The 24,341-nt window shown below is 42.2% G+C and overlaps 1 protein-coding gene across 3 annotated transcripts in view; it reads right to left on the bottom strand.

Annotated features, from left to right (window-relative positions):
- The window catches only part of GAN (gigaxonin), a 57,379-nt gene extending 37,477 nt beyond the window's left edge, over window positions 1–19,902 (bottom strand). The window contains exons 1-2 of one of the 3 annotated variants that reach the window (XM_043526178.1): window positions 19,452–19,902; window positions 1,359–1,473 (exon numbers count right to left, since the gene is read on the bottom strand). In XM_043526178.1, coding sequence (XP_043382113.1) covers window positions 1,359–1,473; window positions 19,452–19,618 — 282 coding nt within the window. In that variant the 5' untranslated portion in view covers window positions 19,619–19,902. Of the gene's footprint in view, window positions 1–1,358; window positions 1,474–19,138; window positions 19,309–19,451 lie in introns of those variants that run through there. The other 2 variants (XM_037877811.2, XM_043526177.1) reach the window with 2 other exon arrangements.
- Between the last annotated feature and the right edge of the window lie 4,439 nt (window positions 19,903–24,341).

Genomic DNA, 24,341 nt, shown 5'->3' with positions numbered 1-24,341 from the left:
AATTCTGATATAACTTTATAACTGGTTTCAGAGTAGCAGCCGTGTTAGTTTGTATTCGCAAAAAGAAAAGGAGTACTTGTGGCACCTTAGAGACTAACAAATTTATTTGAGCATAAGCTTTCGTGATGAAGTGAGCTGTAGCTCACAAAAGTTTATGCTCAAACTTTATAACTGATTCTTAGGGCTGGTCTACACTATCACTTAAGTTGATGTTCACACTTACCCAGGGTATGAAAAAGACAGCCCCCAAGTGACGTAAATTACATCCACGTAAGCGCTGTCCACACCTTACGGAGGTGCAGTAATTATGCCAACAGAAGAGTGCTCTCCTGTCGGCACAGCTTGTCTTCACCAGATGCGCTGCAGCTGCGCCAATGTAGGCTTCAGTGCAGACTTGCCCTTGGCTGAATAATGGAATATAACACAGGCGTAGAAGATGATTCGAAACTACCATGCAGAAGGATAAAGCCACTGCTGGTGGGCAACTTAACTGGGGAGAGGGAGGGTGAAAGCTGGTTAGAGGGCATCTGAAGGGGTGTTTTGTCTGAAGGAACCATGAAATTGGTAAACTCATCTGGGAAAATGAACTATATTTTGCTGGTAAGACAAATCAGCACACGCAGAAAAGAGACATTACAGCCCAAACTGCACTTTTTTCTTCTTTATTGTGGCCTTGATGATAAACTATTTTTTAAAAAATGGTTTCAGCTAACCAAAAGCCGATGCCACCTGATGCCTGTCTGGAGACCTGTTTGAAATTAATTCGGCAATGTCAGTCTGGTTCCTGATGGACAAAAGTGGATTTTAATCTGTGTTTTGCTGGGAGTCTTAGTAGTGACTAGGGAGGACTGAACGGCTGTGGAGACAAATAGAACTTTGCCAGCCTTAAATGGCTAGAGTTGATGGATATCGGCAAGGCAATGAGGTGGGAAGCGTGGACTGCCCAGATAGAAAATGTTCTGTGGGAAGGTCTTCAGTCTCCCAATCCAGACACCTTTCACAAGTATCAAATCACACATGCTTTAAAACCAACTCAGTGAAGAAACTAGTAGGGTTTTTCTTTTTTGTGGGTTTTTTTTAAGTTTAACGTTTATTGTTTAAAGTTTGTTTCTTGGGATACATGACATTAAGCAGAGCAAGAGAAGAACATCTGAAGTGCTTACAATCTATTTTTGGTTCATACCAGTAGCCTGCATTCTGGCGTATAGAAGTCATTTCATAGCAAAGACTTAAAGCACAAAGTTCACTATTACTGCCTTTTTTGGATGACAGGATAAGACAAAAAGCAGGGGTTTATCTCTAAATGGTGCTGCTGAATTAGACAGTGAGAGATGCAATAATTCTGTTAAGCACCGTACCTGCCCACTGAAGATGTAATCTAGTATCTCTCTCATGATTTCGACAGAGATCCCTTCGAGTTCAATCTTATATGTAGATCCATCATCCTTTGGAGGATTATAGTTCAATTTTGTTCTGGGGGGAAAAACAATAACCAATGAGTCTGCAGTATCTGATTACCAAAACATCATGGGTGGTAATTCCTTGCAGAAGCTCTCAAAGCAAGGTACCAGGATATTGTTAGAAGAAAGGTATTTTTGTGATATCCTACACAGATACCTGAGCATTCCAACAGGGTGAGGGGATCTGAATCTAGATGTAATGTATATAACAAACAGACTTTATACCAGCTATGTTGGAGAAATTAGGTTAATATAATTTAAGAGGCTAGTCCGATTAACCACTAATCATGATTATGGCTACATTTTAGTCACGGGTATTTTTAATAAAAGTAATGGACAGGTCACAGGCTGTAAACAAAAATTCACGGCCTGTGACCTGTCCATGGCTTGTACTATATACCCCTGACTAAAATCTGGGTTCTCAGGGGGGCGGGGCACGCCCAGGGTCTCCACTAGTGCTGATCTTAGCATCAGAACACTCCCTACTTAGATCACTTCATTGTATGGACTTCACACAGAAACCCTCCTATTAATGAGACAGTGCTGTTTAGAGGTTTCAGATCTAACCAAATGTACGACTGTCTTAAACAGTGTCCTGTTTCAGGCCATAATAATGGTTAACCTGAAATCACTTACTTCTGCCCAAATCCAAAAAACAAGAACAGAAAAAAAAAATCTTGAGAACATTGTACTTTTACAGAATGGGCGATTATATTTTTGAGAAAAAGTACAAATATAAGAAGCCCAGAAACATATATCTATTCAGAACCATGCAAATGCACACTGAATATACCCCTTTCAACCTTAACTCTATCCCCATATTCTACCCTGAGGACAACTGGAAACAATTAGACCACATTATCTATCCATTAGACAGGTTAACTTTATCAGTGAGCACAAAAATGTTAATAGCTTACTTTTAATCTTAATTAATTTATGCAATAGATAAAGTGGTCTTGGAATTTCTATTTGTTCTCAGTGTGTGAAAAAAAGATAGGTATAGGTATGGAGGCTGGGCTGTGCTTAACTGTGAATTTCTGTAATTTAATTTTAAAAGATTTTGAAATTGTTTAAATAGAGATGTTTCAGCCTGTAAGTACACACGGATGGTAGAATAGCAGATATTTAATTAAAATTCCCAGGACACTGATTTATTCCGAGTGTCTGAGTTGCATACCTGCTGCATAGTCACATATCTAAGTGACTGGGGGGGCTGACAGCTGTTATTAGCAAACCAGCATGCATTGATTTACATAATTGCAGTTTGGTTGTTTCAGTCTCTAATTTGGGAATAGGCAAAGGTCTTTTCTCTGATTGGCTCCTATACAATTCTCCGAACTTTGGAGTTGTTTGGCATCAACAGAGAAGGCTGCTTCAGCTTTTCTTATGTTAACTTAAGGAAATACAACACTAAGATTTACATGCAAGGCAAAAACAAAAAAAAACACCCCAACATATCAAAACAGCAAAGAAAACATTGTATCAACCAGTAAAAAGGGAAATTAGGGTAGGGAAGAAGGGGTAAAGTGGAGTTTTTGTTTGTCCACTTCTCAGCTCGGCCCTCCCCTTCCAGAGCATCAATCTTTTTCCCTACCAGAATAGCTGCAATATTTGTTATTACATTGTATGCCCTGGGAGTAAGGACAGCCTCTCGCTCCAAATTCACCTTTGAAAACAATGTAAGCAAAAGTATATTGTTATCCTGGGGAGAAGAGCCCTGCTGACTGAAGTGGAGAGAGAGATTTCTATAAGAGGAAGAGTAGAAGAAAAATAAGGGAGAAAGGTTAAAAGGATTTTTTTAAACTATTTTCTTAAACCATTTAATTTGCAACAGGTTGAGAGCGTATTTTATTAGGGTATTTTGAGAATTTGTTTTCCCTACTTTCACTTAAAATTTGAATACAGTGCTTAATTTCTAATATCAGTATAATACCGTGAAGTTGCTTCCTATTTATTCAGTAATAATAAATACAAAATGTTGTGTGCGCAATTATATATAGATACCCATAAATAAATAAAATTATGAAATCCCGTCTTCCTGTTACGAAGCCACAGTGCATGTAGGATATCTGAAAAAATGAGCCAAAAAAAGTGTGTGATATCAGATGTGCAAATCCAGAATCTGCTCTTGAAAAACAATATGAAAAAGACAATATGAAAAAACAGAATGACAGCTGTTTAGTAAACATATAACAATTCACAGATATAAAGGAGTACTTCAGATGAAAAGAAAAGGCCCATGTTTAAGGACAAAGTCTGAAGTTGACCAGAACCACACATTCACAACCAAGGGTATACAATGACTTCAGCAGATTCATACAATTTCAAATCAGTAAAACTCAAAGTGACATTACTCTTGGTCAATTTAAGTTTGATCCTTCTAGGCACATCTAGAAATAAACATTTTACTTAATGACATATCCACCTTCCATTGTGCTGTGACACTGGGAATACCTTTCCCAGACCTAAAGAAGAGTTCTGTGTGGCTCCAAAGCCTGTCTCTCTCACCAACAGAAGTTGGTCCAATAAAAGATATTACATCACTCACCTTGTGTCTCCAATATCCAACCAAGTCAGACACATTTGTGAAAGGGGAAAAAATATGAATAAAATGCAAAGATTACTTATTGTGAACTGACAGTAACAAGATAACAGTATATATTTCTATAGTAGTAACACCAGTTATAATACAGTTTTAACCTTCAGAATGCTGGCATGTTCCTCAATGACACACACACACAAAAAAAAAGGCAGCCTAAGTGGAGGACATAGATATTATGTCTGCAAAGGCTCCACGCTCTCAAAAAAGAGATGCAATTTCAGCCTTTTTGAAGAGTACTGCCCTATTCTTGTGTACCTCCATTGGTTACAATAAGGAAGTCTGGGGCGCAGTCTTCATGGCGAGTTATTTTACCTTTGATAGGTTACAATAAGAAATGAATCTTGTCTTTGAAACTGAACAGTAAATAAGTTTGCCAGTCTCTAAGGTGCCACAAGTACTCCTTTTCTTTGAATAGTGAAAAATTCTCAGCTACTTTATCTCACATTGAAAACCACCCAGCTTCATAAAAATGCCTACAAAGCTATTGTAGGATGGCAAAAAACAAAAATCAAGAAATAAACACCTACAATTTCTCACTTAAAAAAAAAAAAACACCTTCCTTCCCGGATTATCACTTTGCACCAGAAAGACTAAGCCACAACTAAACTATAGGTAGACCAGCAAACCCTCCTAGCATAGACACATCTTAGATCAACAAAAGAGATTTGTTTTGCCGGTATAGTTTATACCAGTTCCTTGAAAAAAAAAAAAAAAAAAAAAAAAAAAAACTATATCAGCAAAAGCACTTTTTTGTTGGTATAACTGCATCTACACTTGGACTTTGGGCAGTTCAGAAGTGCCAAAAAAAGGAATATCCTTTACCAACACTGCTATTCTGACAAGTTTCTAGTGTAGACCTAGCCTAAGGCTAAAACATGTTTGTCGTAGTGACTCAATCCCAAATTTTAGAAAGTGAGCTCTACTCAATACTAGTTAGAGAGATCTGACATGTCAAGGCAATACTCCAGACTCCCTATCAATAATAAGCATTGAAACCTCCTCTGCAGATTTAGGTACAAACCTGCTCCACGCCAAGACACAATTAAGGCTAACTTGGTCTCCTCTCAATTCAGGTCCCACATATGGGTTTGAGAGACATCAGAGCACCACCTCCCCACATTAACACTAAGTCTTGTTTAATTTTACCATTAAAAAAGCTAGACATCTGATAATGTGTTTGGGTTTATACCTGTAACACTCTCCTCTCATTAAGCTTGAATTTTGCGCGTGCAAAATTTTTTAGATCACATTATAAAATAGGTCAGACATAGAAACATGATGAAGCAGTTTAATACCACCCACCTCCTCCTCCAAAATACATGTTACAATGAAACAAGTAGGATTTCTTTTTCAGGTCACACCCCGGCCCTTTGGCAGCACACATGAAAGATATCTGTCTTCACCACACCCTGTAAAGAGTGCCAGCTTTCCAATTATTTTGCCTACGTACTTGGTTTTTAGGTGCTCTGAAACGAATGAGCAATGTCAGATCCCAAGGCAAATAATCCACACAACAGCTCAGTGTAAAAAATAAAAAAGGGGCGGGGGAGGGGAAAAGGAGAATTGTTTTTTTTTGTTGATGTTTTGTACGGAGGAGGAGAAGAGGATTGCATATAGTTTAAAGCTTTTCAGAGTATAGAAAAATTAAGTTTGGCTAAAAATTAGATAATTAGGTGTTTGCATATTAGAGGAGGAACAAGACAATTCCTTCAACAGCAGCCACAGAGACAGTTAATACATAGCATTCAGCATGTTTTTCTAGCACTATTAGCATTTCCAAGTTAGGGCCCCACTTTTATAATGTCACTGGAATTTTTGATTCATTTTACTGTGTTTCAAAGGCATTGTGCTGGATCATGATTTCATTTGCCCCACTAGAAATCTGATATTATTCTGCTGCAGTCAATGGATTTAAGATTTACAGCCAGTGTGGATTGGAATCTGGCCGTCAAGCCTGAGGCTGTGTCTATACTTGGGATTTCGCCATCAGTGGCAAGATGGATTGATTTAAATCACCATGTGGAAAGCTTTGATTTAAATCATCATTTTAGTCAACTTTTCTATTTGTTCTTCAGTTATTTTCTAAAAAAAGATATATCAACCAATGAGAATGTAACTACTAAAACATGTTGATTTACAATTAACCAGAGCCTTTCTATTTGATTTAGTACATCTTCTTTGCTACCTAGTAGGGTAAGCTGTAACTATATACATTTATTTAAGCAATTACATAGCTTACTATTTTCAGATTCTTATTAGCTGTACATTGTTAGAAAATGGTGAATGATGGGTGGAATCATAAATATTCATAACTTGAGAACTGAGCCAAGCAAAGCTCAGGGAAAGAAACTATAAAATAGGTGCATGAGACCACTGGGGTGAGCTCAATGGATGATCCTGATGATGTTGTATCCTGGAGTCAGAGGCTGGCTCCCAATGCCTGTGATGATTTTTCCAGTCTCTTGCACCCGGTAGGATAGCCTCTAGCTCCCCCACAGGATCAAACCCTTAATGTAGTACATGACCTATTGCGACATATTTATAAAGCTTGATCTCAAAAGTTAGATGTTTTCCCCTGATTTTTCTTTATATAATAGAGAAGTAGCCTTTAACTAAAGTTTTTCATAAAGGTTTATGCGGATTCAGCATATTTTTTTAAAAAGAAAAATTATAATTTAAATAAAAACATGAAAAATATCCAATATAAATAAAAAAAATTACATTTTGATTCCCCCCCCCCCAAGAAAATCACTTCTTTTTATCCACCCTTATCAGTGGGCAGAAACTACTTAGCTATGCCAGTGCAAAACCCAAGCACAGACAAAGAAGCTACAATTTGCAACAGTTGAGTTCATCTTGGTTCTAAAGTTAGATAATCTCAATTGGTACAAATTGCAGTTTTCCTTGTCTACGTTTATGATTTGTATTCATGTAGCTGCACAGGTTGCTGGCCACTGATGGAGAAAATCACAACTAATCCCAACTAGAAAATCTTGTCCACCACAAACACACTCATTAGTGACAACAGGCATATCTGAAAGTGTTGATCACAGCTTGTGTTCATTTGAACTGTGATCAGAAGCAATTCAGCTATGGGTACATTCTGCACATAGACAATCCTTAACCTTTTTGTGTCAACGCATTTGGAAAGTGAACTGAACTATTCTAAAGTAATCTTTAAAAAACTACAAAAATCCATACAATATTATTCAACAGGTAACAGCTTAACTAGTATTAAAAAAAAGCTAGTCGTCATTATCTCTCTTTGATTAACTTTAACTTAGAGTTTCAATTATAAAGCTTCAAGCCATCATTCTGCTGCAGGTGCCACCTAAACTGGGCCATTATATAGCTCATGTTTTCTAACTTCCACTTCATAACAACTTGAAATTGAAAATAGCTTGCAGATTCTTACTAAAACATTTCCATATGTATTAGGCATCATTTTGAAACTATTACTTGTCTACTTTGTCGTCTCCACTTCTGTTCAAAGGATGCCATGCCTGGAGTTTGGCTCTTAACCACATGAGCTGGGCCTTTGCCTTGCTTAGAAATACAAACTGTCTGCCAATTTGTTCACTCTGCTCTCAAACATCTTACCAACATGTACTAGAAAGGAACAAGACCAACTGCAGATTAGGGTTGCTAAATCTACACATTATAAAAAATAAGATATATATTAAAAATATGAGATGGCAGGCCCCTGCCAATAATTTAGAACTTGCAACCTTATGAGATCATCATAATTGGAAAACATTGGCCTTAATGAGTTACCAGAGAGAAATCTATTTTTTCAGGTCTTTATACAAGCCCATCACCATGGTACCTGAAAGAAGAAAGCAGCAAAATGCAGCCAACCTTTATAGCAACTGTAGGATGAAGCAGTGTGAATGAAAATAAATTATTAAAAAACCCAATAAAACAGTGTGAAGATAGGGGTGACATGATCATGCTACTTTGTAGATGTGAGAAGGCAGTCAGCTGGACAACTGAGATCTTGGGAGGCTATGAGGAAGGAACATGAGACAGTCAAGGAGAAAAAGAGCTCAGATGAGGATTTCAGCAAAGGCAATGATGCACACAGCCAGTATTGCAGAGTGCAAACTCGCTGGCACAAGATATTGGGTAGGTCTACACAGCAAAGAAAAACCTCTGCCAGCTTACTCGGGCTTCAGCCCAAGCCCAGAAGCCTACACAGCAATGAAAGAGCCCCGCAGCCAGAGTCAGCTGGCACCGGGTTTTTCTTTGCTGTGTAGACATACCCATTGAAGCCAAGACTTAGGAGGATTAAAAAAAAAAAGGGGTAAATATTTGCAAAGATAGCTACAGTCGCACTAGACAGAATAAAACTGTAAAAAGGTATAAACCCACATGCCTCAGGATTTAACCTATCATTAAGTATTTGGGATTAGGAATGATTTCCCTTTTATTATTCCATAATGTACACTATAGAGTTTCTTGCATTTTCCTCTACGGCATCTGTTACTTCCGAAGATAGGCTACCAGACACTATAAACTAATGGTCTGGTCCAGGATGACAATTCCTAGGTAGTGACAGGCTGATTTACATAAACAGAAGTGTGGTAGAAAGAGAGTTTGAGATCAAGGAGAACGTACGTGGAGGAAACAATTGGTCCTAACTGACAAGGGAGCTAGAAGAGAGCGCTATTTGATTCCCAATTGGTTTCTCAAATTTGAATTCTCTTGTCCAAATAAAGAAAATACAGTAACTACAACATTAAGCGAGGAGTTATGATCCTGAAAAATGCAACTTTAAGCGAAACGATGATAAGCGAATCCAATTTCCCCATAAGAATTCATGTAAATGTTGGGGGGGGGGGGGGAGGGGAGGAGGGAGGGTTAGGCTCCAGGGAAATTTTTTCACCAGACAAAAGACTTCATATATATGTGTATATATATGTACATACATACACATACACACACACAGTATAAATTTTAAACAAACAATTTAATACTGTACACAGTGATGATGATTGTGAAGCTTGGTTGAGGTGGTGAAGTCAGAGGGTGGGATATTTCCCAGGGAATGGCTTACTGCTAAATGATGAACTAGCAACTGGCTGAGCCCTCAGGGGTTAACTCATTGTTGTTAATGTAGCCTCACACTCTACAAGGCAGCACGAATGGAGGGAGGAGAGCCAGGGCTGCCAGTTCACCCTGGTTCCAAGCCCCACCAGCTAGCTGCAATGGGCTGCTCTTCCTGCAAGCAGTGGACAAAGCAGGCAGCTGCCAATGACTTTATAAGGGAGCACTGCACAACTTTAAATGAGCATGTTTCCTAATTGATCAGCAACCTAACGATGAAACAACATTAACTGGGATGACTTTAAATGAGGAGTTACTGTAGTCTCTGTGTAGAACAGGCCACTGAAAACAAAATCAAGTTTATCAATTCAATAAACTGTGCATCTAGGGTATTGCACAGACCTTCACCAGTTCCATGGCTCTACATTCTTAAGGACTCGAGCAGTAAATATACATTTTTGGAATGGATTGTGTTTAGTATGAAAGATAACAGATTAGTAGACACTCATATCGTAGCGACCTCTGTCTCTTTAGCATTACAACTTTTTGTGTAAAATCAAAATGGGTTAGAGGCACAAAGGGATTCAGGCACTTAAATCCAAAATTTAGATTCTTAAAACCCTGCTTAGCTGATGTCCAATAGTCTAGGCACTTAAAAATCGCTTAGGTACCTAAATTTCTGCCAGTGAGACCTTCTTTGTATAGTCCTGCTTTAACAAGCCCTAATTAACATCTTCCTTATCAACCTTAGCATGAGCATTGTATACTCCATTACAACCTCATTTTATATACAGTATATCATTATGCTCCACCATGCCCCTATCCAAATAAACACACTCTTAAAAAGCACTTCTCAGGAAGACCAGACACATTGAGTTTCTCGGCCGAGCTATTTTTTGGGATATGGTAAACCAAATGAAAGTGAGAGAAAGTTTTTCAGAAAGTCAACAACTCAGATAAATTTTCAAGCATGGCGTTTAAGAAGTAACTCCATTTAAGTCAATAGGAGTTTTTACACTGACTTCAGTGGGGCCAGGATTTCTCCCCATTACTTTTAAAACTACTTTTGTGATTTATTCCAAATGTCCTAGAAAAATTCTACCCTAAGATGCAGGGAGATTGGTAAAGAAGATTAAAGCTAAGGTGAAAACTAGCTTCCCATAACATCCCTGGACTACAGAATGGCTTCAAACCCGGCACATTGAAGAATGTATTACCATTGTATATCATGATTTGTGTGTATGTAATTAAAAAGTAGCTGAGCTGAAAGGAAGGGTGAGAGTTGAACTTTGGACTGTGGGTAACTATAGGAAATTTCAATCCCTAAAGTTAGTTTTATCAGTACATGTCAGAAAAAACCAAGGCCTTGTATCAAGAGTGCTTCTGCAACTTTAACTACAGCAGAATTTTGCATTAAATTACTTCATTGTTAATGTCAATCTCATTCAGTTAAGGAGACTGTTTTCAAATAGAAATGTTTATGAAACATCTATAGAAACTTTTTGTAACTGCAGAGAGCAACTGAACAAATGAACAAATAAAAAGCAGAGAGACGATTCCAGCACTCATGAGGAAAAAAGACAACATTTATATTAGCCAATAAATGCTATAAGACAAATGATACTGTGGCTGCTATATTATTTTCCTAATTAAAATCTTACCTAAATTCTCGGACTGATTTTGAATAGCACTTGTTTATTAAGTCCAGTGTTAAGCAATGCTTAGAACTAAATGTATACAATGAGTAAGACATTTTAGTCATCTGGCTTCTCAGACTTCACGAACAACAAATCAAAATGCTGTAAATCAACAGTACTTAGGATAGAGGGAAACACGGGATTAATAATGTGACACAAAGCCTTTCACAGTTGGGTCTCCAATTCAAATCCAGTTCAGTTAAAAGTTGACAGAGACAGGTTAACATCCTAAGGTTGTTTATTGTTAATAATGTACATTATAGTAGTGCCTACAGGCCAACTGAGAACAGGGCCCCATTGCACTAGGCACTGCACAAACAGAATAGTAATCAGTCCCTGCCCCTCAGAGCTTACAGTCTAAATAGACCAGACTGACACAGGATAAGGGAAGGAGTACAACACAGGCAGAGTGAATTGTGTAAAGGCAGCAAACATCTTGTTAGTTTCAAGGCTTGTTTTATTTAAGAACCTCCATGAGATGAGTTGGTCTCAAGTTTTGAATGGAGAAGTTTGCACATGACCAAAAATACATAAACAAACTACAGTATTTGTTTGCCTGAAAGCTATTTCCATGAGACTGGGGTTAGAGTTAATTTTAAATAAATTGAAAAATACTGTGTGCTTATTTTTACATATACCAGATTATTGTACTGGAGACAAACCAAATTAGATTACTAGAGAAAAAGTAAGATGTGGTAATAGATATATTACTAAATTAGGAGATTATTTAGTAATAGCACCATGTGCATACGTCAGCTGCAGCTAAGCATAGCGACAGTTTGAAAATGAAGGACAAAAACATGTCCATGTAGCTGAAAGTCTAAATTTCATTTCAAATACAATACTTAACCCTTCAAAGCACTGACTGTATAATAAAGTTTATTTTATCTATAAATATGACCTCAGAAAATCTTTCTTTGTTAAAAATAATCCTCACAGGCATATACACAGCAAGGTCTACCATAAAATAAATGAACCGATTTGATCCTATTAGAGGATAATTTTAAGTCTCCTAGGCTATGTCTTCACTGCAGTCAATTCAGGCGCTTAGCACCCAAGTCAACCTAGATCAGGAGTGAACACCCATAATGCACATCCCAAATCAAGTTACTGCATCCTCAGTGCTGCAATCACGTGTGTTGCTAGGAGTCTTGGTCATATTCCACGTGCTGCATGCAGTAAGCTGAGCTGCTGTATAATTTTTTCCCCAGTGAATTGTGGAAGAACTTGTCTGTCCTTCTGGGTACATGGGAGCAATTGTGGGAAGGCACTGGACGACTATCAGCACTCGAGTAATTTATTCTTTGTTCTCAGTGCAAAGTGGGTCAGCTACTAGCCTGAGCACTAACCTACACCCCCCAGCCAGATCAGCTAGCCTGGGATTTAAAGCATCACTAAACTCAGGTGAGAGGGTTTCCGTGTGTGTGGACAAGTGGTGGGGTCAAGGGGCAACACCCAAGTAACAACCTGAGTTAACTGCCGTGGAGATGTACCCAACTGTCCAGCTCAGTGTAAATAGTGTTCTCTTTAATACGCTATTACCCAGGTTAGGGCAGATAATCTTTGCATGTTACCTACTGAATGTCACTTTTTTAAAAAAAGGCAAGAGAGAAATAACTTTGTAAAGTGCTTTAAGATCCTGTGAGGAAAGATACTATAGAAGTGCAAATTACTTCACAATACTGTTGGGGCTGTTTAAATTAGAAAAGCATTATTATAGCAATTACACAGATGGAGAAAATGAGGCACAAAGGGCGTAAGGGTTACGTTTTCAATGAGTCTCATGCAAGCGCACAGCACTGTTTGTAGGCCTTTGCAGGCCCTTGCTGTTCTGCACATGTAAGACAGTTAAGATTTTCAAAGATTTAGGTATGCACATTGAAAATTATGATAAATTTTTACCAGCCAAGAACCTAAGTACAGATGCAGCTTATTCCAGTAAAAGAATGCTTTTGCTGGTATAGCTTATACCAGTTCCCTGAGGGGAGGCAGGGGATCCGAGAGGTTAGAGTATTGATTGGGCCTCAGGTGACCTGGACTCTATTCCTGGCTCTGTCACTGGCCTACCGGGTGACCTTGGGCAAGTCACTTCACCTCCCTGTGCTTCAGTTTCTCCCATCTGTAAAATGGAGATAATGACTCTGTTTCATTTGGTACAGCACTTTAAGACTTAATGATGAAAAACCCTATGAAAGGGGTAGGTATTATTATTACTCTAGAGCTTTTACCAGTATAAAAATGTTGTAAGAAGCCATCACCAGCAGTACAGACCTAGCTCTATTCACCTTCCCTGGGTTGTGTAACAAAGTCCCTTTGGACATGTCAAGATATCAAAAGGGCCATTTCTAGAGGCTGCAAAATGGTATGCTGTAATTCTCCTCTGGTCAAGCCTAGTGATGTACAAGATTCAGGTGAAGTCTTCTGCCTCTTGTGAGTGAGAAACTTTGCCCTGGTTACACATTGTGGCATGAGATAAATATGTGAATCTATAAAGTGCCTTTGGAAGCACTCACCCAGCCTCCCTGGATCTCACTGCCCTCATAGTATTACAAATGTGATTGGACGAAAGATCATGACAAGCCCGCAGGACAACTCAGCAGTGAAGACCTTACTGCCACTTCAGCCAATGAACATTCACAGATTAAGCAGATTTCCTCTACTTGCATCCCAGCTAATGCAATATGGGTGTCCACAGGGAAGCAAAGGCAGATAGGAACTAGCATATGTAGACCTTCTGTATGGTAAGCCCGTGCAGGTTCAGAATTGCTGCGTATTTGCCAGACCCTTCTTTCCTTTCCTTTAGCAGCTGCTATTTTTAACTGCAGTGGGTAATCCGTCTGTCAGAGGACCAGTGGGAAACCACCACATCTTTGCCTCCTAACATACATGTGTCTGAGTCACAACTATCAGTCTAAGCAATCCCCATGCAAATCTAAAAACAGGCCATGCACCTCTCTCTGTAGCCATGCCAAGCAGAGCCTCTCTCTCTGACACACCCTAAACTAAGTATTTACATGTTGATTTGGGCAGACAGTACACAGATTTGGAAAATCTGACCAACGACGTGCCCAAGGTTTCAGTGCATGTGACACAGCAAGAAATAGAAACCAGAACTCCAGTCTTGACTCCTGTGCTCTAAGGATTATCTCTACTTCCTCCCAATTTGGTTACATTTAAAGTACCACCTCACATATTGGGTACGTACAAATCTGATTTCCCAAGCATAACCACCCACTTCTTCTAGGCTAAGGAAAGGTGCTTGGATTGTTTCATTAATTCTAAACCTTAAACTGGGACCTATACATTGAAGTGAAGTGAACCCATATTGTGTTGAGACCTAGGAGATGGTGTCTGGCACTAAGTTCTCAAGACAGACACACAAGGCCTCATTTAGAATCCTTAGTCTAGGCTTAAATTGGATGACTGGCTAAGCAGCAGTTCTGCAGAAAAGGACCTGGGGATTACAGTGAACAAGAAGCTGGATATGAGTCAGCAGTGTGCCCTTGTTGCCAAGAAGGCCAATGGCATATTGGGCTGTATTAGCAGGAGCATTGCCAGCAGATGGAAGGAAGTGATTATTCCCCTCTATTCAGCACTGGTGAGGCCCCACCTGGAGTACTGAGTCCAGTTTTGGTCCCTCCACTACAGAAGGGATGTGGACAAATTGGAGAGAGTCCAGCGGACCGCAACGAAAACGATCAGGGAGCTGGGGCACATGACTTACGAGGAGAGGCTGAGGGAACTGGGCTTGTTTAGTCTGCAGAAGGGAAGAGTGAGGGGTGATTTGATAGCAGCCTTCAACTACCTGAAGGGGGATTCCAAAGAGGATGGAGCTTGGCTGTTCTCAGTGGTAGCAGATGACAGAACAAGAAGCAATGGTCTCAAGTTGCAGTTGGGGCGGTCTAGATTGGATATTAGGAAACGCTATTTCACCAGGTGGGTGGTGAAGCACTGGAATGGGTTACCTAGGGAGGTGGTGGAATCTCCATCCTTAGAAGTTTTTAAGGCCCGGCTTGACAAAGCCTTGGCTGGGATGATTTAGCTGGTGTTGGTCCTGCTTTCAGCAGGGGATTGGACTAGATGACCTCCTGATGTCTCTTCCAAACCTAATACTCTATGCTTCTATGACTTCAAGCTCCAGAATATCTTACACTGACACCAAATATAGCAACCATCAAGCAGATCTCAGAAATGCAGTACCATTTAAAAATTAATATGGTTTGTGCAACAATAAATGGGACTAATGTTCACAGCACCTACATAAAAGTTAAAGATGAGCTACAGAGCAAAGTAATAAAATCATTTTAACTTTACCACTCCTTTACGATGCATAAAAATGACCTCATATTATTTTTAAGCTGGTTTTTGCCTTGCTTTTAGACTTTCTACATTTCACACACACATTCCCATAACATCTCAGTCACAGGCTACTTCCTAAATTTTACGTTTAGATGTGAAGAGACAATTCCCTTATTTGCCATGACCTATTTCATCTGAAAGGAAAAACTACTGAACTGTCAAGTTCTGCTCGACACTTCTGTTTTCCAAATGCCAGTACCCTGCCTTACCAGTTTTGCTAAACTAAAGACCCTGAGAAGTCAGGAAGTCAGGCTAGACAGCTGCGATAAGAAAAGAAGAAGAGTATAGGAGGAAGGGAGAAGGGTAGAAATAGGGAAGATGAGCAGTCTTGGTAAAAAGTGGTTGGGGGGTGGGGAGGGGCAAAATTACGGTTGTATCTCAGAGTTTGGTTGGAAGAACCTGGTTATATGTTGGAAGCTCAAGGGAATTCACTGAAGAGATGAGGAAACTGAGAGAAACATGATCTTTGAGTGTTAAGATATGTCAATGAAGGTTACTTTTAATTAGCAAGTTCCTTGTGAAGGTGGGATTTGTGCCTGAGTAACCTTAACTCTTCTAGCACATTATCGAGGGGTGCAGTGCATGTACTCTCAAAATGCATGATATTTTTTTTCTTCTTCCATAGAGAGCATCTCAAATTGATCTTATGGTATCAATCAATAACTCTAGTCTTTTAGTTAAAAAAAAGTATAGGCTTTTCAATTGCGAAAGTAGCCTACTTAATGTAAATAGATACACTGTTACCCTGGTTAAACCAGCCTTGCAAGAATATGATCTCTCTAAACCCCTCTCGGCAGCCTAGTAACCTCAAAAAGGCATTAACTTCAAATCCTACTGGGGACTATCTAAAATACTAACAAAAATGAGTAATTCTAAGAAATATTCAGTTGGCAACAAGGCATTTAAAATATTGGGCCAAATCCTACCCACATTACTCTCACTGATTTCAAACTCATGTATTTGATTAGCCTTTCTATCACTGACTTCCCTCCCTCAATGTTGATAGTTTTAAAAAAATATGGATAAAATGCTTGTTGTTACTTATATATCTCATTTTATTTCACTGTCACCTGTTTTCTATACCCTCTCTCTTCTTATCCCACCATGTCATGTCTTACTCTAGGCCCCAATCCTGAAAGCCAATCTACAGAGCAAATCCTTGTGCTCTTGCAGAGATTAGGGCCCTAGCATTTAAGTTGAATGGGTAGGGAGTAGTTCTTTTTTGGTCTCTCCACTATCATGCAGAAGTAAAAGTACTACAGAAATAATCATGAAGTCAAATTTAAAATTTATAAAGTTGGTGGCTGTTTCATTCTGTATATTTTTATTTAGTTTTAATTGTTAAGCATGTTGAAGCTATAGTACTGTATGTTCAAATATCGCATTATCTGAAGTGTGTGTAGAGTTGCCATAAATACAATAATACTGAAGGTAAACAATTTCTAGAATGCATTTTTCCTTAACCCAAATAAAACAATGCATCTCTGGGTGCGTCTACACTGCCCCACAGTTTGGGCAACAGGGGTGTAAATAGCAGTCAGCAACAAAGTGCTACACTGTAACTCCCCCATGTGGATGCAGCAGGCACGCATCAAAAGGTTCCTAGTTCACATTAACATAGTCCTGTTTGAAGAGGACCATGTTAATGTGCAGCACATTGGTGCACACTGCTATTCACATCTCTGTAGTCCAAACTGTGGGGCAGCAAAGACACGCCCTTAATTTTGACAGGGCTGATGCACGTAGTGAGAACTTTACTAAATACCTTAGGGAAACATATTCAATATGTGATGCACAGCATTGTTCCAAGATGCTGATCTTCAGTGAGTGTGGGTTCATTTATGTTAAAAACTTCAAACAGTTTGTAAACTTGGACTAAATTAAACTGAAGTAGTATTGCCTGACAGATTACTGTTCAAACAACCATCACACATGTACTTCCCAGAAAGTAGTCAACTGCACACGTCATCTACATCTAGCCCAATCTATGCAGATTATCATGACATTTTCTACAGGCAAATGCAACTGGCGTGGATCTGAGCAAGTACCCAAGTATTAACAGAGGCCTGCCATCATTTGGGATTCACTGTACTTTAACAATAGTCAGCCGTATACTGCCTCTTCAGGTACAAGAAGAGAATTAGACATTTGTCACCTGCTAACAGTGGTACAATCCTTTAAAATGTTTAAAAAATAATATATGGAAATCATTTTTAGTTCATGTACTCTGAGTCACACACTGCCACGTACTGTAAATATCCTGCCATCAAAGGCAAAATTGTCACATCATTGGATTCTTAAGCTTTGACTACACTAGGAAAGTTTCCCACTGCTAGCAATGGCTGCACCTGAACCCAGTGTAATTATGGTTTAATTGTGAGCACAGTCCAGAACAAATTGTTCCGCACCAATTCAGAAACCAGGATTGTGTTGACTATTGTCTGTTCTGTCCTACACTTGCAGTTAAACTGTGACCCCCTTGCCAACAACAGCCAGTTTTCGCGGTGCAGACTCCGCTATGGTATGTTTGGTGAGATCCAAAGAACATTTCATTATATTGTTAGGGTAAGAGAACTGCAAAATTTTGTACAAAGAAAGAAGAAGCCCATTCATATTGTGTTTAAAAGTTTTAAAGTTAAAATAGGTGTATTTCAGAACCAATAAGTGTCTGCTGGAAGCTTACATATTGCCAGAAATAAAACATCTGACACCATCTGTGACACAGGCAATATATTTAATGCTAAACCAAGCTTTAAAACAAAACAAAACAAAAAAAACAAAACAAAAACAAAAAACAACTTAAACCAACAGTGAAGCAGGATAATGACTAGTTTACAAACCCTGGAAGAGCCAAACTGTCACATGAATTTACAAAAAGCAAATACCCAAGTCTAGAGTGCTGACTTTGTTTAGAGCATCTGACAGACCATAAACCCAGCATTTATAAAGATGAAATTACTTAGCATATGTGCATTGCTCTGAGAGCACTATACAAAGTACATACTATTGAGAACAACAAACCATACTGAAACACTGCCCTTTACTTTCATAATCTCCCTACCACTCAGTATTAACTTTTGTTTTCCTGGCTTGTTGGTTTAAATCATGCCCTTAATATTCCCTAAGTAGTTTGGAAGAGACAAAGTGGGTGAGGTACTATCTTTTATTGGTATGAGACACAAGATCTCCAGCTTACACAGAGCTCTTCTTCAGGTCTGGGAAATGTAATAGTTTGGGACATATTCTGTTTAACAAACAAATAACCTCATAATAAAGGCATGAGTTAATGCAACAGAATATCACTTTTCCTCCAAAGGCATTTCAGACCATTCTACACTCAGTTATATAATTTTAATCAACTTGAATTGCAGCGTTGGTCAAGTTAAACTTTTCTTTTATAAAGCGTTTTTTTGTGTGTTTTAATCGCTAAACTGTAACAGCTCTTTCTTTAGAATGGTAGAATACTCAGGAAAGTATTAAAAGCCTTAGATTTAATTGACAGCATATCTATATAGCAGATTGTGAAACTTCCATCTCAGCTGTTTACAACCTGTCTCCAAAATGCCAAGGGCAATTAGATTTCCTCCTTAAAAGAAAAAAAGCTTTTGTTTTTAAAGTTATATGACCACAAGTACACACACACACAAAAAAAAAAAACCACCCACCTTCTAATTATTTCCCCTAGGAGAATGTCAAAAAGCTAAATGCATGATGTCTCTCCCCTTAATTTTCAAAACTAAACAGGTCTCTCCCCAGCTGAGATTGTGTTTGCCAGGTTGTAATGGAAACAAGTGGATAAGCACTTAAATAAATAATGTTGGTAAACGAAACAAAACAAAAATCAGACTTCCTGTATCAGTTTACTGGCGGCCTCCTAGGAAGAGATGGGCTGGGCGGGGAATTGGCAGAGCCATCTCACACACACACAGCAAGTGCCCAGGCACTGCAAGGCTGGCGCACGGGGCTGAACTTACTTTCGGGGGGGGGGAACCCGCGCTCTGCAGGGCCCCTGGGCCCGCTGCCCCTCCCGCAGGGCAGTGGGCTCGCCCGGGGCTCACCTGCCGATGGGGGCCGTAGGCAGGTGCCTCCGAGGGAGCGGAGGGTCTCGAGGCGGAGTCAGGGCCCGAGCAGCCGCCTCAGCGCGGGCCGGGGCCCGCTGCCCCCTTTCCCTCGCGGACGCGCCGGCGCCCTGCGCCCCTCCAACGCCGAAGGCGCCGTCGCTGGGCTGCGGCCCGTGCCCCAGGACCCCGCTCCCGGCCTCGTCAGCATGCCCCGCCGCCCCCTCACCTGATGTAGGGGCTGGCGGCCGCCAGGATGTTCTTCTGCACGGGGATCTCCGCGCCCTCCAGCACCAGGTGCGCGTCGCAGAAGCGGCTCTCCTCGCGGAAGGAGCTGAGGGCCCGCAGCAGGCGGGCGGCGTGCTGGGGGTCGCTCACCGCGCTCGGTCCCGACATGCCGCCGCCCGGGGCCGCGTCCCCCCCGCCCGCCAGGGCCGCCGCTGAGACCGGGGCCGGCTCCGTCTCGCCGCGGGCTCGCCCGGCTGCCGCGTCCCGCTCCTCCGTCCCCCGCCTGCTGGGCTACCGGCTTCCTCCCTCACTGCCCCGGCACCATCGCTCCCGGCCCGGCTCGGAGCTGACATCATCTCCCTGCGCTCGCCGGCCCCGCCTGGCGGGGAGGAGCCGGGGAGCCGCGCAGGGCGGCGGCGGCGGCGGCTCCGGCCTCGGGGCTGGGGGGAGGCTGCCGCCCAGTCCGCCCAGCGCGCCGCCCTGCCGCAGCGCCCGCGGGGCTTCCCACCAGTCGCCCCGCTCCCGGCCCGACTCCCCTCCTCCCGCGCTGGGGCTGGCCACCCCGCGCCCCTCCGCCTCAGGGCTCCGCCCCAGCCCCCTTCAGTTGACACAGGTCAGGCCGGCTCGGGGCAGCCGGCGCTCAGGCCCTGGCTCTAGGGCCGAGGCGTGTTGTGATTTAGGCACAAGCCCTCTTGGTTTGCTGTGTGGGTGCCGCGCAAGCCATAGGCCCGAGTTAGAAGGGCTGCACAGTGCAGTGTGGACGTGTTAGCACCTCAGGTGTAAACACAGGTTTACAGGGCAGCGTGGGTGCTCCAGCATGGGTGCTCCAGCATGGGCTTGGACACAGTGAGTCTGCAAGCCCAGGTCCCATAGACCTGGCATTACAATGTAGTGCAGTGTAGACATGCCCTCTGAGGCCTCCCCTGAGCCCCACTGTAGGGCCTAGGAAGCAGGGACCTTCCCGCTGGTACCAGCCGTTGTAACTGCTCTGACATGGGAAGGAAAGTGATTCCCGAGGCTAGGGACTGACCATCTTATAGATCTCTGCCAAGGGCAATTCTGAATTCATGTAGCTGGTCTCATGGCCTTCCGGATGTTTGGGTGCAAGGTGCCTTGGCCTGGACAAACTGGAGAACTGTTTATTTTTGAAAATTTAGGGGGGAAACATCATCACTTTTGCTTTTTTGACATTATCAAAGGGAGGGGACTGGATGCAAAGCATTATCCATGTGGGTTTGGTCTTCCCAGAAGATTGGAAAAGGGCTAATGTAGTACCCATCTTTAAAAAAGGAAAGGAGGAGGATCCAGGGAACTACAGGCCAGTCAGCCTCACCTCAGTCCCTGGAAAAATTATGGAGCAGGTCCTCAAGGAATCAATTCTGAAGCACTTAGAGGAGAGGAAAGTGATCAGGAACAGTCAGCATGGATTCACCAAGGGCAAGTCATGCCTGACTAACCTAATTGATTTCTATGACGAGATTACTGGCTCTGTGGATGCAAGGAAAGCAGTGGACGTGTTATTCCTTGACTTTAGCAAAGCTTTTGACACGGTCTCCCACAGTATTCTTGCCAGCAAGTTAAAGTAGTATGGACTGGATGAATGGACTATAAGGTGGATAGAAAGTTGGCTAGATCGTCGGGCTCAAGGGGTAGGGATCAATGGCTCCATGTCTAGTTGGCAGCCGGTATCAAGCGGAGTGCCCCAAGGGTTGGTCCTGGGGCCGGTTTTGTTCAGTATCTTCATTAATGATCTGGAGGATGGCATGGACTGCACCCTCAGCAAGTTTGCAGATGACACTAAAGTGGGAGGATTGGTAGATACGCTGGAAGGTAGGGATAGGATACAGAGGGCCCTAGACAAATTAGAGGATTGGGCCAAAAGAAATCTGATGGCATTCAACAAGGACAAGTGCAGAGTCCTGCACTTAGGACGGAAGAATTCCATGCACTGCTACAGACTAGGGACCGAATGGCTAGGCAGCACTTCTGCAGAAAAGGACCGAGGGGTTACAGTGGACGAGAAGCTGGATATGAGTCAACAGTGTGCCGTTGTTGCCAAGAAGGCCAAGGGCATTTTGGGATGTATAAGTAGGGGCATTGCCAGCAGATCGAGGGACGTGATAGTTCCCCTCTATTCGACATTGGTGAGGCCTCATCTGGAGTACTGTGTCCAGTTTTGGGCCCCACACTACAAGAAGGATGTGCAAAAATTGGAAAGAATCCAGTGGAGGGCAACAAAAATGATTAGGGGGCTGGAACACATGACTTATGAGGAGAGGCTGAGGGAACTGGGATTGCTTAGTCTGCGGAAGAGAAGAATGAGGGGGGATTTGATAGCTGCTTTCAACTACCTGAAGGAGGGTTTCAAAGAGGATGGCTCTAGACTGTTCTCAGTGGTAGCAGATGACAGAACAAGGAGTAATGGTCTCAAGTTGCAGTAGGGGAGGTTTAGGTTGGATGTTAGGAAAAACTTTTTCACTAGGTGGGTGGTGAAGCTCTGGAATGGTTACCTAGGGAGGTGGTGGAATCTTCTTCTTTAGAGGTTTCAAGGTCAGGCTTGACAAAGCCCTGGCTGGGATGATTTAGTTGGGGATTGGTCCTGCTTTGAGCAGGGGGTTGGAGTAGATGACCTCCTGAGGTCCCTTCCAACCCTGATATTTTATGGTTCTCTGAAATGAAAAGTTGTACTTGTTTAACTAAAGATGTGATATTGCACTGATGGGAGAGACCAGGGGAAGCCTACATACCAAATTGTGGCCCCAATTTAAGGTGTGAGAGGGACATAGATGACTATCTCACTGCCTTTGAGAAGGCTTGCAGTTTGAACTAGGTTGATCCTGTGGACTGGCACCACTGTCGTCACCCCCGTACTTGCTCCCAAGGTGATAGAGGCATATAGCCAGATGGATGGAGGTGATACTGGAGACTATGAACAGTTCAAAAAGGCTCTACTGACTAAGCTTGAATTGACACCTGAGGCTCAAAGGAAAAGGTTTCTGGGTCTGCAAAACACCAAAGGTGTGACACCCTGCAGGGATCAGTTCTGGGTCTGGTTCTGTTCAATATCTTCCTTAGTGATTTAGATAATGGCTTAGAGAGTATACTTATAAAATTTGCATATGATACCAAGCTGGGAGGGATTGTAAGTGCTTTGGAGGATAGGTGATAGTTAATGGGGAGATATTCATGTGGTAGAGAGATTCTGGGGCAGAGAACTCTTGGCAAACTCTGTGTGGTAAAACTCCATCAAACGCTGAAGGGATGTACAACTCGGATTAAGGTTCCAAATGTGAAGCCATGTGCCCTGCCTACAGCTTGCATCCCTGTACAGACACAGGAGTGATTGGTAGCAGGGTTCTTCATGATCTCGCCTTTGACATCCTCCTTAGGAATGACTGTATCACTTTAAGACAAAACGCAGTGACTCTTCTTGTAACAGCCAAGGGCTTGAACCAGGCGCTGACAGGGAGCCAGAGAGCTGCACAGAAGGTGTTAGCCAAAATGCAAATGAAGTGGCTGGCAGGGAGCAGGAGGGGTTTTCCCCCTTTATGGTAACACAAGGGAAAGGCTTTTAAGCTCAGGATACCTTCCTGTCTGTAAGCACACACCTGAAACTGAGTGGGGTGGTGGGAGGAAGAGCTCCCACGCATCTCCACACTGGAGGTGTGAGTCACCCTGGAGCTAAGGAGTAACCCCCCTGGAGCCCAATGCTATGACCAAAGGAGCAAGCTCACTGCCTATCCTTACACAGAAGCAGAGGCAGAGCTGAGCCCTGGGTGGCTGAGACCCCAGCTGAGTACAAGGAGACACATGCAGGGAAGGAGGACTGCCAAACATGTTTGCCCTGTCTTGGCATGAGAGAAGCCCCAAAGAAAAGTAAAGCAACCAGAATACCGCTGCTAGTAAAAGAAGCATATTGTCATGTGGTGGCCTTAGACATGGTGGGTTCTCTTAACCAAGAGATCCCCAAATCACTTCCTACCGGGAGGGGGCAACAGGTTGATCCCAAAAGGGGAAATGTGTTCCTCCCATATGCACAGTCCTGGGGTGAAGACACAACTCGGGGGGGGGGGGGGGTATCTGTCAGTGCTGAGGAGCACCATGCTATCCTGCCTCTCCAGAGTCCCGGAAATATGGCTAGGTTAAGATGAGTTTTCCAGGTGAATAAACCTACCTAGATCCCCCCAAATGCTCAAGAGGGGGGTCATTTCGTACCCCCACTAGAGCTAAGGACACCCCAGGCTGCAGCCAAGATGGCTGACACATGGAGGAATGTGGAATCACTGCCCTCCTCACCCCCTGGAAAGCAAGTGGGCAGAGGTGATGGCAGGATCCCATTCCAGTTTCAAAGCTAAAGGTTTTGGGATGGCAAAAGAGCAGAGGGGTACATAAAACTCCCCATGTGCACACTACTAGTGTCATCTCAGACAAGTCCTAAGGGGAGGATGTGGAACTGCTCCGTACTGTGCTATGAAAACTGTGCTGTACATAAGAATCTTGAAAGTGCCCCATAGGATAGCTACCAGGTGGATGGGAACTATGGTGTAACATCTATGAATAATGACTGGAGGTTCAAACTTCCCTAGGTTACTGGTTAAAGTGACCCCACTCTGTTTGCTCTCAAAGGGGGAAGAAATGTGTCACAGTGGGAATTTTTAATAATATTTTAATGAATAATATGCCTGCCAGTAGTAATTTGACTGGAGATTGCTATCCATTGGGAGCCAAAGGCAGAGCTGGAGACCTGAAGAAGGGTGTGTGTCACAGAATCATCTGGGGTGATATGAAAGGGTCATTAGAGGACTGGCTGAAACTGACCCATATCAGTGGAGGATCAGGAAAGACAATGGAGCCCCAAGGACTGAACAGTTTGCACCTAACAACAGGAAAC

Source organism: Chelonia mydas, chromosome 12, assembly GCF_015237465.2.
Source record: "Chelonia mydas isolate rCheMyd1 chromosome 12, rCheMyd1.pri.v2, whole genome shotgun sequence".
NCBI classification, from domain to species: domain Eukaryota; kingdom Metazoa; phylum Chordata; order Testudines; family Cheloniidae; genus Chelonia; species Chelonia mydas.
Note: the sequence above shows the minus strand (reverse complement) of the source record. Positions and strands in the feature narration are given on the sequence as shown.